Consider the following 12,971-nt stretch of genomic DNA (forward strand, 5'->3'; position numbering starts at 1 on the left):
TCATGATGTAATGGGAGCGTCTTGTGTCAAACTCGCGAAGATAATGGAATGTTACAGGTAAAGACCCGTTCGAATTCAACATTTGTGTTCGTTCAAGAGTAGAATAAATCAACGTTATCTTTTTACATGTATATTGGTTTGGGGTAAGCTGAAATATCGATAATAAGAAATCTGAAGATAAAGTCACACGACAAGCTATTTCACGTTGTGTTTCGCAATATCAATTGCAGTATAGTTGTGATCGATGTGAGTTAAAGATCTAATATTTGCGTATGCACACATAGCGGGGTTTATAACAGTGAACTAATTTGCGTAAAGCGCACTTTCATTTAAGTAAAATACATTATTGAATATACTGATATAATGGAAGCCACTGCTGTTTCGTTTGCGGATCAAGGGTCAGATTCAGTTGTTGAGTTTTGTTGCGCGGAATGCGATGAAACAAAAGAAGCAAGATTTGATTGCGAAAACTGCCTTAAATTTTACTGTGAAGAATGCATTGAACCACACAACAAGCTGTATAAGAAACATAATTCCTTTGCTAGAGGCGGAGTGAATAAATGGCCGCTTGCCAAGAAGTACATGGATTTTCTAGAACGTTGTGAAGTTCACAAGGGAAAACAAATTGAATTTATATGTGAGGGCCACGACAAGCTCTGCTGCAATACATGTGTTCTGCTAAACCATAGGTATGTAGATAACATGTTTCATTACATTTCATTGCTAGTGTATATACATTCCTAGCAGTTTGCATGAATTACCTGCAAGAAGAAAATCATCAAATATATTTGAAGTAATGTTTACTATACGCTATGTATATCGTGTATCGTATTTAAATGAATGAATTAATTAAAAACTGTCAGACAAATGCATTTAATAAAACACTGTAATTTGCATGGTGTTAATACTATAATCCCGTGCATATATTACTGTCTGCGTCTTTTTACCATTGTATACAACCTTAATATTTTCAATTAAATTATTTACACATTGTAAAAATATCGCTTTAACGAAATTATTACCAGCCCCCAATCCCTCAAAACAAACACACTTTGTACTCATAAATGAATGCGTATTCATAGCTTCGAGTCATTAAAAGGTATAGTATGTTTTTAGTTGCATTCAAAAGCAAACTTGTCAAAAATGATGTTACTTTTTGATGACGGGGTATGTAGCTATGTTTTAATAAATCGAAGTCTCTTTTAAAGCTCATCAGTGTGTTGCTTGATCATTTTAACCAAAGAACACATGGCATTTAGTTATTTAATTAAGTACGACCTTATTCGTTAACGATTGAATTAATTTAATTCCGTTTTTATAACATTCTTTTAGAAAATGTATCTGTGATAAATGTAACCCTTTTTTATAGTGACTTGCATTTTTCTAATTTCTGTAAACAAATCTCGATGTATGAACATATCTTTAAATTAATAACAGTGCAAATTTTAAAATTAGCTTCTTTCCATTTAAGGGACGCTGAATCTGTATCTTTTCAGACATTTTTATTTATATATTGCTCTTCTTGAAGTAAATAGAGATTGCATACAATTATACAAGGTCATTTTGGTGTGTACTTATCATTCTTTATTTACCATTTTAAAAGTTTATGCTTAAGATACGTGCATGAATATAATGACTATGAAACTTTTGACGTGTTTTTGTTTTTATTATTTATTCCAGAACATGCGATGTAAAATTGTTGTCTGAATCAGTAATTAATAAACCATGGCCAGGAATTCGGAAACTGTCGACCAAAATACAACATATTCAGGGACAAACAAAAGAAATGAAGGCAAACTTTCGGAGTGAACTAGAAACATTAGAAGTATCTTATATTCAACGGGTGCATGATATTAGAGACGTGCGCCAGAAAGTCATTACTGCCTTGGATATGCTTGAGAAAAATACGTTGCGAGAACTTGATGACATGAAGAGTTGCTTCCAAGAATCACTTAAGTCCAATATCGATGATTGTACAAAGATTAACGCGGACTTACACATGTTCAATGATATACTACCAGACATTGGAAATAAGAGCAAGGAATTACAGTTTATTGCCGGAAAAAAAATCATGGACAAAATACAGGTATCGGAAAATATATCAATGATAATTCTATTAAAATGGATTATTCAATAACATTCGTTGCAAACACGGGAATCGAGAAGTACCTATCCAAAATGACTCATCTCGGTATCATTGTGCATAACAACCGAAAAATGCCACCACACGGTAACCAAAATGAAATATTCACATTAGAAGATAAATACGCACATGTTGTACAATTGCAAACATGCTTCAATCAAGAACGTGAAAATATAAGCATTTCTGAACGGCCCAATGATGAAATGAATCTGAATAATGACGACGCGTCGACTAAGTCGGATGATGAAATTCATATTCGAGGTACATGTATTTGCGGTTTTCTTAGCGGTCATATTGTTATTGCTTTTAGTAATCAGACATTGGCGCTATTTGACCAGCAATATCGTTCAATCAGTCATACTGAAATATCTGGGACCTGTACTGATATTTGTACAATCAGGCCAAATGAAATAGCTATTGCGTTATCGAATAAGCCTGATAGTTCTGATGATGGTAGTTCTGGGGATGAAACAAGCGAAATGGACACGATTCACCAGGTTCAACTTATCGGTTTGGACAAAGGGCAACTAATCAAGGACATGGTAATACATCTTACACATTTGTGTATTGGAATTGCCAGCTACAAGGATGATTTGTACGTTACTTCAGGCACCGCATTGTATCATTACAAAATGACTGGGTCACTGGTTGAAAAGATTTACGAGGATAAATCGGACAATCGTACAGGTTGTGTATTTTATTACATTTAAACATTCAAAATTATTCATCATATATTTTTTATGAGCACGTTAATTTACAGCCAATAATTGCTTTAAAATCCATATGTGTAAATGGCTCGTTTACATGTTTATGCGATTGATAATCTTAATTGACATTATAATAAGATTACAAGCATACATTAAACAATAAATATATTCTTACATTTCAATAAATAAATACAGTTGCGTTTGCAAAGATTCCATTCATATATTTGTGAGATATCACAAAAAATGTTCACCTGTTATGCGAGTTTGCAAAATTAAGATAAAAAAGTTACCAACGCTTTGTTATTTTATCCAGTCTGATTAAGCCATTAATTTATCTGTATATGTGCTATATCAAATCTATCTGCTTCTTTAATTTATGATCGATTGAATGTCAACAAATTGCGACATTTGAGCTGTTTGGTATATTTGTCGGTTAAACTGCAATAACTATGATTGATGGTTACCACCATCTCAGCGATACTGCCAAATAAGCGGAAATAATATGATCACCTTCTAAATGACTATCTTAACAATAAAGTGCATACATTTCGGTTGTCAGAGAAATAATGTTTCGTAAAGTACACGTTGCAAAAGTTCAATTTGAAATCACTGTTAATATAACTAAAACAGTTGGTCGGCATTTTATTTGTATCCGGCATTCTCAACCGACTTTTGACTATAGTTTTTAACCGCGCAAATAACTCAGTGGCGATATGTCATGAATCTATTTCCATGGCGATTGTTTTCATACCTGAGTCGATTCAAAAACATGTAATTTGCTGAAATCATTATGCGCAGGTAAAACTGGGTCGGTGAAGCTTGTACATGACAACTGTGACTTGGTTAACTGAACGCAATGATATAACTAAAAGAAGAATTCAATAGGTTTAAGCGACCCTCATATCCACCCCTTCCACCCGTAGAATGAAGTTTTAGATCTCAAATTTGCCGCATTCTTTCCTCATTTTTAAAGATAACTATTTATTATTTTAGTTTGGAAGTGCGCAGTTGGCCTCCATGGCGACAAGATCTTCGTAACAAACACAAATAAAGACTGTCTTATCACATTAGCCATGGATGGATCCGTGCTATCGAGATTAGATGAAATAGGTTGCCACACGGATATACATGTTACTCCGTTAGGACAGGTTCTGGTCTTTAGATATACACAAGGAATCATACAGATAGACGGTGATGGGCGGACGATAATTTCCAAATATGAAAAGATTTCTAATATAGACTTTACAGTGCAGTCCGTTTTTTACAATCAGATGACGCAGGCAATCATTTTGACTGAACAAGATGATGATATAGCATGTATTCTTGTGTTTGAAAACAAATAATGTTAACAGTTTGTGCCCATAGTATAACTATTTAACGCTATGTTTTTTTTTTCAACAAAAATAATTTAGAACAATGACGAACTGGCTTAGTACTAAAGTTGTTTTAAACAAATATGTTTAAATATAAAAAAATGTTTTTTTTATTCAATATGAAACATGAGATGTATATATGTTTATGATCACAAAACAAAGTGATACCATGTAGTAGCAATTATGTTCAAACATAGCAGACAAGATATGCTTATATATACATATTTTGGACCTTGTGTTTTCCTTTAGATTTAAAAATGGTTTATGTGTATTTTTTACCTTGGGTGTTTGTGATACATTTAGATGCTTTAAAATCACGGAAAACAGAATAAGTATAACTAAAAAGATTGAATTGCATAAGGTTGGTAGAAACAAATGGACTGGATTATTAAAGTTTAATGTGTTTCCATTTAATATAAAATATGTGAAGTGTATTGTTGAAAGCTATTTTTCTTTTTCAATTTCAATCTTACGTTTTCTGTATTTCTTGCTGAATATGAAATATTTCATTTATATAATATTAGTAAGAGCAGCGTAATAAACCTTCAGTATTTTGAAGGTATTTGTCACTTGCTGATGTCTAAACCAGATAGTTTAACATTTAATTGTTGTTTCTCACTAGAAATGTTATAAATTGGTTCAATAGAGTTTGAATATGTTTACACTCCAAGCACAGATGTTCTATTGTTTCAATATGTTCACTACATATATCACATAAATTTGTGTTTGATAGGTTGCACTTAAACATATATTTATTTGTTGCTATGATTCGCTTGATGTATTTATATTGGACATTTCTCAGTGTGCTATCAGTAGTGTTTTAAATGGAATGATATATATTTGTTTCCAATAACATTCATTTTCTCCAAGAAGGATTTGCCATTTAATTTGAGTTTTGAAGGTTTTTGAAGGGTTTTTAATTTGAAGTGTGCAAATATTTTGTATCAACATTATTGTTACTTCACATTTTATAGCTCGGTTGGAATAACGTGTAAAGGTGCGGTCACATAGCGCATTACGGCTAAATCACGTACAAAAAAGAAATGAAAATCTTTTTTTTACTTGGTCGAAAGTATTAATTTCTGGTAAATGTTGGCTTGACTATGCTTTGGGCGTGCTTTGTACTTGGTCTGGCAGTTGGCGTCTGATCCACTGCTGAAACATCGCCTAAGCAAAGCTAACCACTTCCAGCCGCGTGAAAGGTTCGAAATATGTTCGCGATTGTTTAAACGGGGGCAAAAATAGGCAAGTTTCCACGGCTAGCCGCGGCCTTATCGGGTCTGGAGCACTGCTGATCACGTGCCATAGCACTGTCCAGTCACGGCTCGGCCTCGTCGGAAGCGCAGCTTTGCCTCTGCAAAGAAGAAGCCAACTAAGTATTCGAAGAACAAGGCCAATGCCCCAGATGAGGATTAGGCTCTTCAAGCCTCACATGCCCAGGTAACGGTTCATGTCAAGGCCAAGGTCCATGCTTCTCCTGCTGATGCTGCCAGTCCAGGCCATGGACCTTAGGCTAATTCTTACCATGTTGCTCATGGAGAAGCAGAGGCTGCAGTTGATGGTCAGTACTTTTTATTTTGATCAATTCACTGTATTTTCCTTTGCATTTTTTTCTTTCAAATTTTACATTTCGAATTTCTATTTAGAACTGAAAATCTAAAGCAAGTAACTAAATAAATTGTCACTTAATGAACTTTTTTATGTTAAGGTGCTACTCCTGTCGCCAAGCCAGCTTCCATCCCTCCTGCAAACACCACTGCTGCCAACATTACCACATACCTCTGTTGAGATCCCTGTTGCTGGCACCCATGGGGCTTGGAGAATACATCGCCACCAAGCCATTGAGAAGGAGACACACTAATAGTGGAAAAGGTGAATCCTTCTACACCTTTTCAAGTCAAGGAGGAAGAACCAGTTCTCGTAAGCAAGGGCCGTGGACGGAGACATGATAAGGGAAAGGCGTAGGCTGCCTATCATGCCCCAAGAAGGACTGGTGTCTTGACGCAGCTATAGAAAAGGATGTTCTCACGATTGTGATTTAACAAACACCTCGGGGTTAGAAAATATCCTACCCCTTTTACAGGCTTCAATTTAATTCTTCATTTGTATAAAGATCCAGAAAATATTATAACTATGTGTAAAAAAGTTTGACATTGAAAAGGCAGACATCAGCTGAAAGGATGAGAATTCACACCCATGCGTTCTAGAGTAGCTGAAGGCCAACTGCAACCTCTGGGTGCGAAGCAAGAAAGGTTAGAAGCAGAAGATTGCTGCCTGGAAGATAAAGACCAAATATCAATGTGGAAAACCTAAAGAAGGAGGTCTCCTTGGTAAGTGCCGGTGTCATTCTCTTTACAATTTCATCGTACATCGCAGGAGGCATCCTCATGGAGTTCTGAAAAGCTTTTGGATCTTCGTTACTCAGCTCGACCATGAGGTCGTAAAACCCCAGCTGAAGTCCCCTCGAAATCCAGTCACGCACCCAGATATTCCGTACTACCCTTCCCCTCCTCTTCATACTTCCAATTCTCTAAGCAAGAATATGTTGGGCCCGTATCAGTTAATTCTGCTGGTGCTGGAGCAAGAATATGATAATAATATGGCCATCAAAGTGCATGTTCACCCCTTGACATCTAGACTGAGAGTGAAAAAGAAAATTGCTGTATGTATATTCCGCAAATCAGAAGCGATATAAGCGTGCTTAGAAAGAAAATATTGGTATTGAGCACTTGTTCGATACGTCGTTTCAACGGTCTTAGGTAGTGCTATGTGCGCGGAAAACCCCACTTGTCAGTGATAAGCCGCAAATCACACCCCATTTCCCTGGATACCAACGCGTAACACCCGTCCGATGACCGTGCTCTGCCCGTGACAGTCCGCTAAACTTGTGCGTCTTATTACGTCTTCCAACGTTTTAATCACTGCCGGAACGCGAATTATCACTTGTGTTTAACGTGTATTGCACGTCTTTTCCATGTGTATCACCCGTGGTTGTCTGAGGTATACAATTTTGAACAGTTCAAAACTTTTTTCTACGTCCAACGCCGTTCAAAATTTGCTCCGCGTCATGCCGCGTCTGAAAATCGACTCAAGATCGTCTTAAACTCGACATCAACGCGAACAACATCGTCTATTTCACGGGAGATTTATGTTTGACGCAATGTTGGCGTGATTAAGCCGTAAATCGCTGTGTGACAAGGTCTTTAATTACATGAACCGTGCATCTTTTTCTCCAATACATTGTCTTAACGGGTTTCCTTTAATCATGTTCTTTGTTTAAATTATTTGTTATAAAAATACAAGTGGTTCAAATTAAATCAGTAATTTAAAGAAAAAAAAGCGATCGGAGGATTGTTGAAATAAATCAATGCTAGTTCAAAACATTAACAAAATAACGAATTCAACAAAACCCAAGGACACGAAACTTAAATAGTATCAGCTTTTTGATAGAACACTGGAATAGAAGCCGACCAAAAATATACAATTTCGATTGCTGTAAAATTATACCGTAAGGCTTTTATATTCAGAGCTAAACATAATTCTTAATTTGCATAACTGTTACATAAATGGTATAAAATTGTATAATTAACTAGAAATGGCGCGGCAGAGGCCGACGCGTATCCCCACGCCGCATGTTTGACCCAGGGGCGCCCCAGGGTTGGTAATGGGGCCATGCATAGTTGAGATTGACCGTATTGCCATAAGAGATGTTCAGTAACAATTTGAAATAAATGGGTGTAGAAATGAAGAAGTTAATGTAAAATAACCTGAACAAAATGAGTGAATATCTCTGACCCGGCCCCACCCCAGCCCCCATAACTTCTGACCCAAGGGTAAGATCAAAATTCCGAATAGTGCACTGTGGCAAATACGGTATGCTCATACCTACCATGTGTGTAAGTTTCAAGGTTCTATTGCTAATAGTGTAGGGGGAGATAGAGGCCAGGACGGACGTACAGACGGCGGAGATAACCACATAATAGATTTCAAAATCTAAACGCGGACCCTCAAGGTCAAGGTCACAGTGGTAAAAAATTTCATGCGCATGGAAAGGTGTTGTCCGGATGCACATGCGTACCAAATATGAAAGCAATATTTGAAGGGACACAGCAGGTATGAGCCTTTTTCGAATCACGGTCGCAGATTTCGAAACCTGAACGCTGACCTCAAGTTCAAGGTCACAGGGGTCAAAAATGTTATGCGCATGGAAAGGTGTTGTCCAGATACACATGCAAACCAAATATGAAAGCAATATCTGAAGGGACACAGTAGTTATGAGCCTTTTTCGAATCGCGGTTGCAGATTTCGAAACCTGAAAACTGGTCCCAAATTCAAGGTCAATGTCACAGGGGTAAAAACAATTATGTGCATGGAGAGGTGTTGTCCAGATACACATCCTTACCAAATATGAAAGCAATATTTGAAGGGACGCAGTAGTTATGAGCCTGTTTCGAATCGCGGTCGAAAATTTCGAAACCTGAAAATTGACCTCAAGTTCAAGGTCAATGTCATAGGGGTAAAATTTTGTGTGCGCATGGATAGGTGTTGTCTAGGTACACATGCATACAAAATATAAAAGAAATATCTGAAGGGACACAGTAGTTATGAGCCATTTTTCGAATCGCGCTCGCAGATTTCGAAACCTGAAAACTGACCCCAAGTTCAAGGTCAAGGTAACAGGGGTCAAAAATTTTATGCGCATGGAAAGGTGTTGTCCAGATACACATGCATACCAAATATGAAAGCAATATCTGAAGGGACACAGTAGTTTTGAGCCTTTTTCGAATCGCGGTCGCAGATTTCGAAACCTAAAAACTGACCCCAAGATCAAGTTCAAGGTCACAGGGGTAAAAAATTGTTTGCGCATGGATAGGTGTTGTCTAGATACACATGCATATCAAATATGAAAGCAATATCTGAAGGAACACAGTTCTTATGAGCCTTTTTCGAATCGCGGTCGCAGGAAAATCTCTCACCCGGCCCCACCCCAACCCCCATAACTTTTGACTCAGGGGTAAGATGAAAAGTCCGTCGCTGTCACCGTCGCACATATGCTCATAGCTACTATTTGTGTAAGTTTAAAGGTTCTAGTGCTAATAGTGTAGGAGGAGCAGGTGGCCAGGACGGACGGTAGACGGAGATAACCACAATATCCCCACTTTTTTCTCCGAAAAGCGTAGGGATAACTAGCAACAAAATTTGCAAGGACATCTTTTATTATCCTCAATACCCAAACTGTTCTTAAGGCCTTGAAAAGCACATAATTACACAATGTCATTGGATACTCGTTTACTTAAACCCATTCATTACTTTGAATAAACTGTACATTATTTGACAACCTAAATCGATCAACTATTGACTTGTTCGTGCATACATAGCATATTGCAAGTCTGTATTTGATTAGAAGCTCCACTTCTCAACGGTAATTGCCATTTAAGTCATTATTTTTCAAATAAAGTTTCTATTGAAACCAATATTGTCATATAAGGGTGCTTACTTTTAATTTAAGGACATGTTATTATTATAAATATATCTTTTGTAAGCATGCAAGTTGTTATTTAAAACCTTGTTTTTATAATAACGCGATACACGTTGCCAAAAGTAAGAACATGAATACAATCTATGGCTTGCGATTCTGTAATTATAGAAATTTATATGTCTTACTGGGGTTTAAATTGGGGAAGAAAAGAACATTAGACCAGTCCCTTCTTTAGAAAAGTTAGGTGATTGATATTCAAACTTAAAGTGTATGCAGTGTTGTTTAATAAAGATCGCATTAATGGAAGGTAATATAAAGCGACAGAGAAAATCATCACTGTCGAAAATGCTGTAATGGAAATGCTAAAGGATAAACAAAAAGTGAATTTGTATTTTTATGGAACTCATTCGTGTTGACGCGTGTTAAACTTTTAACACAGTAGAGACTTCTTCAAAGTTGTCGGACGTTTTTCAACAATGTTAGCAAAAACACGATCTCTTGCTCAGATTAATGAACTATTAGTGACCTTTAACTATCGACCTCAAATAGATAGGTGTCTTAGGTCAATTGTTTAAATGATATGAATCCTGAAGTAGTGTTCGCAAAACTTTTACTGCCATTTCAAACCACTGTCGACGACACTTTGATTTAAAAAGTCTTATTATGAATACGTCCAAATGTTGTCAGTTTTGATAAATCGATTATTAGTTTTGATACTGCTTTGTTAATATCAACTTTCAAAATTCAATGAACAAGAATATAAAATGTCTGATTTAATTGAAATTTTTTATCTAGACGCTTTGAGAACACAAGGCCCGACATTGAAAAGTAATGATTGAATTCATTTCGTAGAGAAAAAGCATGCTCAATGACAGGACGCTAAGGTTAGAAAAATAACTTGAGACTTCTTATCAAATGGATTATTTTCATCAGGTATTTTAATCATCCCATATAGGCGAGCTCGTCGATGATCAAGAAGTCGTTTGCAAATAGATAAGATAGTAAATAAAAAAATCTTGCTGTAGGATTATTTACTTTAACTTACCCAATAATTGAAGATAGTAAAAGTACATTATCGATCTCGTTCGTAATAAACATATACATGAGACATAAATGTTAGTACCGAGTTATGATAGCTGTAGCTAAGGTTTAAAATACATTTGGTATACAAAATGTCAGGTACGACAGACTTGCGAATTTAAGTGTAAATTTTAATTAAATTCGAACAAGTATACAACTTACAATTGAACAAGATTGTATACGATGGTCTTGAAAGATCTTGTTTCGAATCCAAATCTTGTAAAAGGAAAATGTTAGACAGGGTTTATCACAAACGTAGTTCTTAATGTGCGCATGTGCTCAATACATATTCATGGTTTGATGCTGTTTGATTAGTTTTAGTTTTTCCTCAATTATGTCATATGAACCTTATCAATGTATTTTCAAAGAAGACATTGTATGCGCCCGCACAAAAGCTGATCAAACAAGCAACAATCGTTTCATTTACTACTTAAAGTATTGCTCAAGCTAACAATTATGATCCTACAGAATTAAACGTATATAGTACACGTTATTTTTTATTGAATCGGATGTCACCCATTTAAAGAAATATGGCCAGGAAAGACTGTATTTCTACTGCAATAAAAATTATATGTTTTACATAAAGGCATTTAATTAACACATCATAATTAAGCTAATTAAACATATTTATTACAACCTGAGAAATGTTGTAGAATTAGGAGGAAAAAGTCTGAAAGGGTAAATAATGGTTTATTGCACAATATATTAATTTTTTGTATAAACATACGGAAACAGTTTGAAGGTATTAAATCATATTATCAACTAGTTGTTTCTTGCAGTAACTAAAGTTGTGTATATGTAATTTATTGGTATATTCCCCATAGATCCTTCTTTGGAAACAAAACCAATACTCCTCTGTAACCTGATGACCATTCTTTTGAGCATTTCACTCGACTAACATACATGTACGAACTTAAACCAACCCAGAGAACAAATATATACTTTAACATGCAGAACATCACCACTTATCCCTTTGTATTCATACATTGGAATGCAAGGCATGTATATTTAAGTATTTTGTAAAAGGTCGTAAAATTTAAACCTTTTTTTTAGAAAATCGATGCGATTAAACGATTCATTTCAATGAAATTTTATGTTAACAAACAGCTTGCAAAGATAATGATTTGTATGTTCTGATCATTTTTCCTTTCTCGACTATGGTGCCTTAGATGTGCCCTACGATAACTACATACGTTTTGCGATAATTATCTCGTTAAACACTGGAGTATCGTGTTATATTACATCTTGTTATTGTCTGCTATAGTTTTCTCTGATTGTTTTGTTCTGTATAACTCAAATCTGGCTTATAAGGGTACCAAATTGACATCATGCTTTCAGTTAACAAAAACTTACTCTTTAGTGGTAACCTGAATATTCACTTGTTCCTAGAATCTAATTCCTAATTCATTAACGCGTTAATTATCGAGAACCTCACCTGGTACCAGGAATTGCATCGTGTTAAGGTTTACGTTAGAATGATATTGCTGAGGACCTCGGGCGCAATACATCATCTGAATGTTAAGTGGGACATGCATAACGCTGGCCAATACTAGTCTCTTCAAAAAATGTGCCGTGATTTTCCGAGAATATTTTTTTTTAAGATAACTTAATTGGTAAAAGGAATGTTAACGTAGTAGCAGATACTTATCTGGTAACAAGAATGTTCTTGTGGTAAGGTTCGTGTTAGCACGATATTGCAAAACACCATTGGCTAACACACTTAGATACGTGAACTTTAAATTGATATTATTTTCATTTACATGTAATAAAATAGTAAGAGGAATATTATTGAATTTAGATTCGCACCACGGGCCAACTTGAGTGGTAACAGAAACAATAAGCATGTGATGATTGATGTTAGCAGATTATGAACTAGTAACAGGAATGCTACCATCCCAAAGTTCGCATAAGTAAGAAAATGTAAGTTATATCCTTTATATGCACTTTTGGATCATTTAGTTTAATAACAACATATCGGAAATATGTTCGTAACTGATAACTTAATATTCAGAAAAATATAACAAAAGTAAGAAGTGATACGAATTGTTTCGCGAGCACTAACTAGTAACTTGATAGCTTTTGTAAACCTTTTGTTGTTAACACGATACGTAAGTGATAAACGCGATTATAATCGCGAACCTAATGTGGTTATCGGAAGCAGGGTTTCAGAATCAACGTCTTTTATACGG

General features: G+C 35.6%; 1 protein-coding gene across 1 annotated transcript; it reads left to right on the top strand.

Annotated features, from left to right (window-relative positions):
- Window positions 1-210: 210 nt before the first annotated feature.
- LOC127862334 (uncharacterized) lies at window positions 211-7,488 on the top strand. The gene is made up of 3 exons (XM_052401417.1): window positions 211-689; window positions 1,681-2,830; window positions 3,844-7,488. The coding sequence occupies exons 2-3, from the start codon at window positions 2,122-2,124 to the stop codon at window positions 4,191-4,193; spliced, it is 1,059 nt and encodes a 352-aa protein (XP_052257377.1). The 5' UTR covers window positions 211-689; window positions 1,681-2,121; the 3' UTR covers window positions 4,194-7,488.
- Window positions 7,489-12,971: the final 5,483 nt, after the last annotated feature.

This window comes from Dreissena polymorpha, chromosome 16 (genome assembly GCF_020536995.1).
Source record: "Dreissena polymorpha isolate Duluth1 chromosome 16, UMN_Dpol_1.0, whole genome shotgun sequence".
In the NCBI taxonomy this organism is placed as follows: Eukaryota; Metazoa; Mollusca; class Bivalvia; order Myida; family Dreissenidae; genus Dreissena; species Dreissena polymorpha.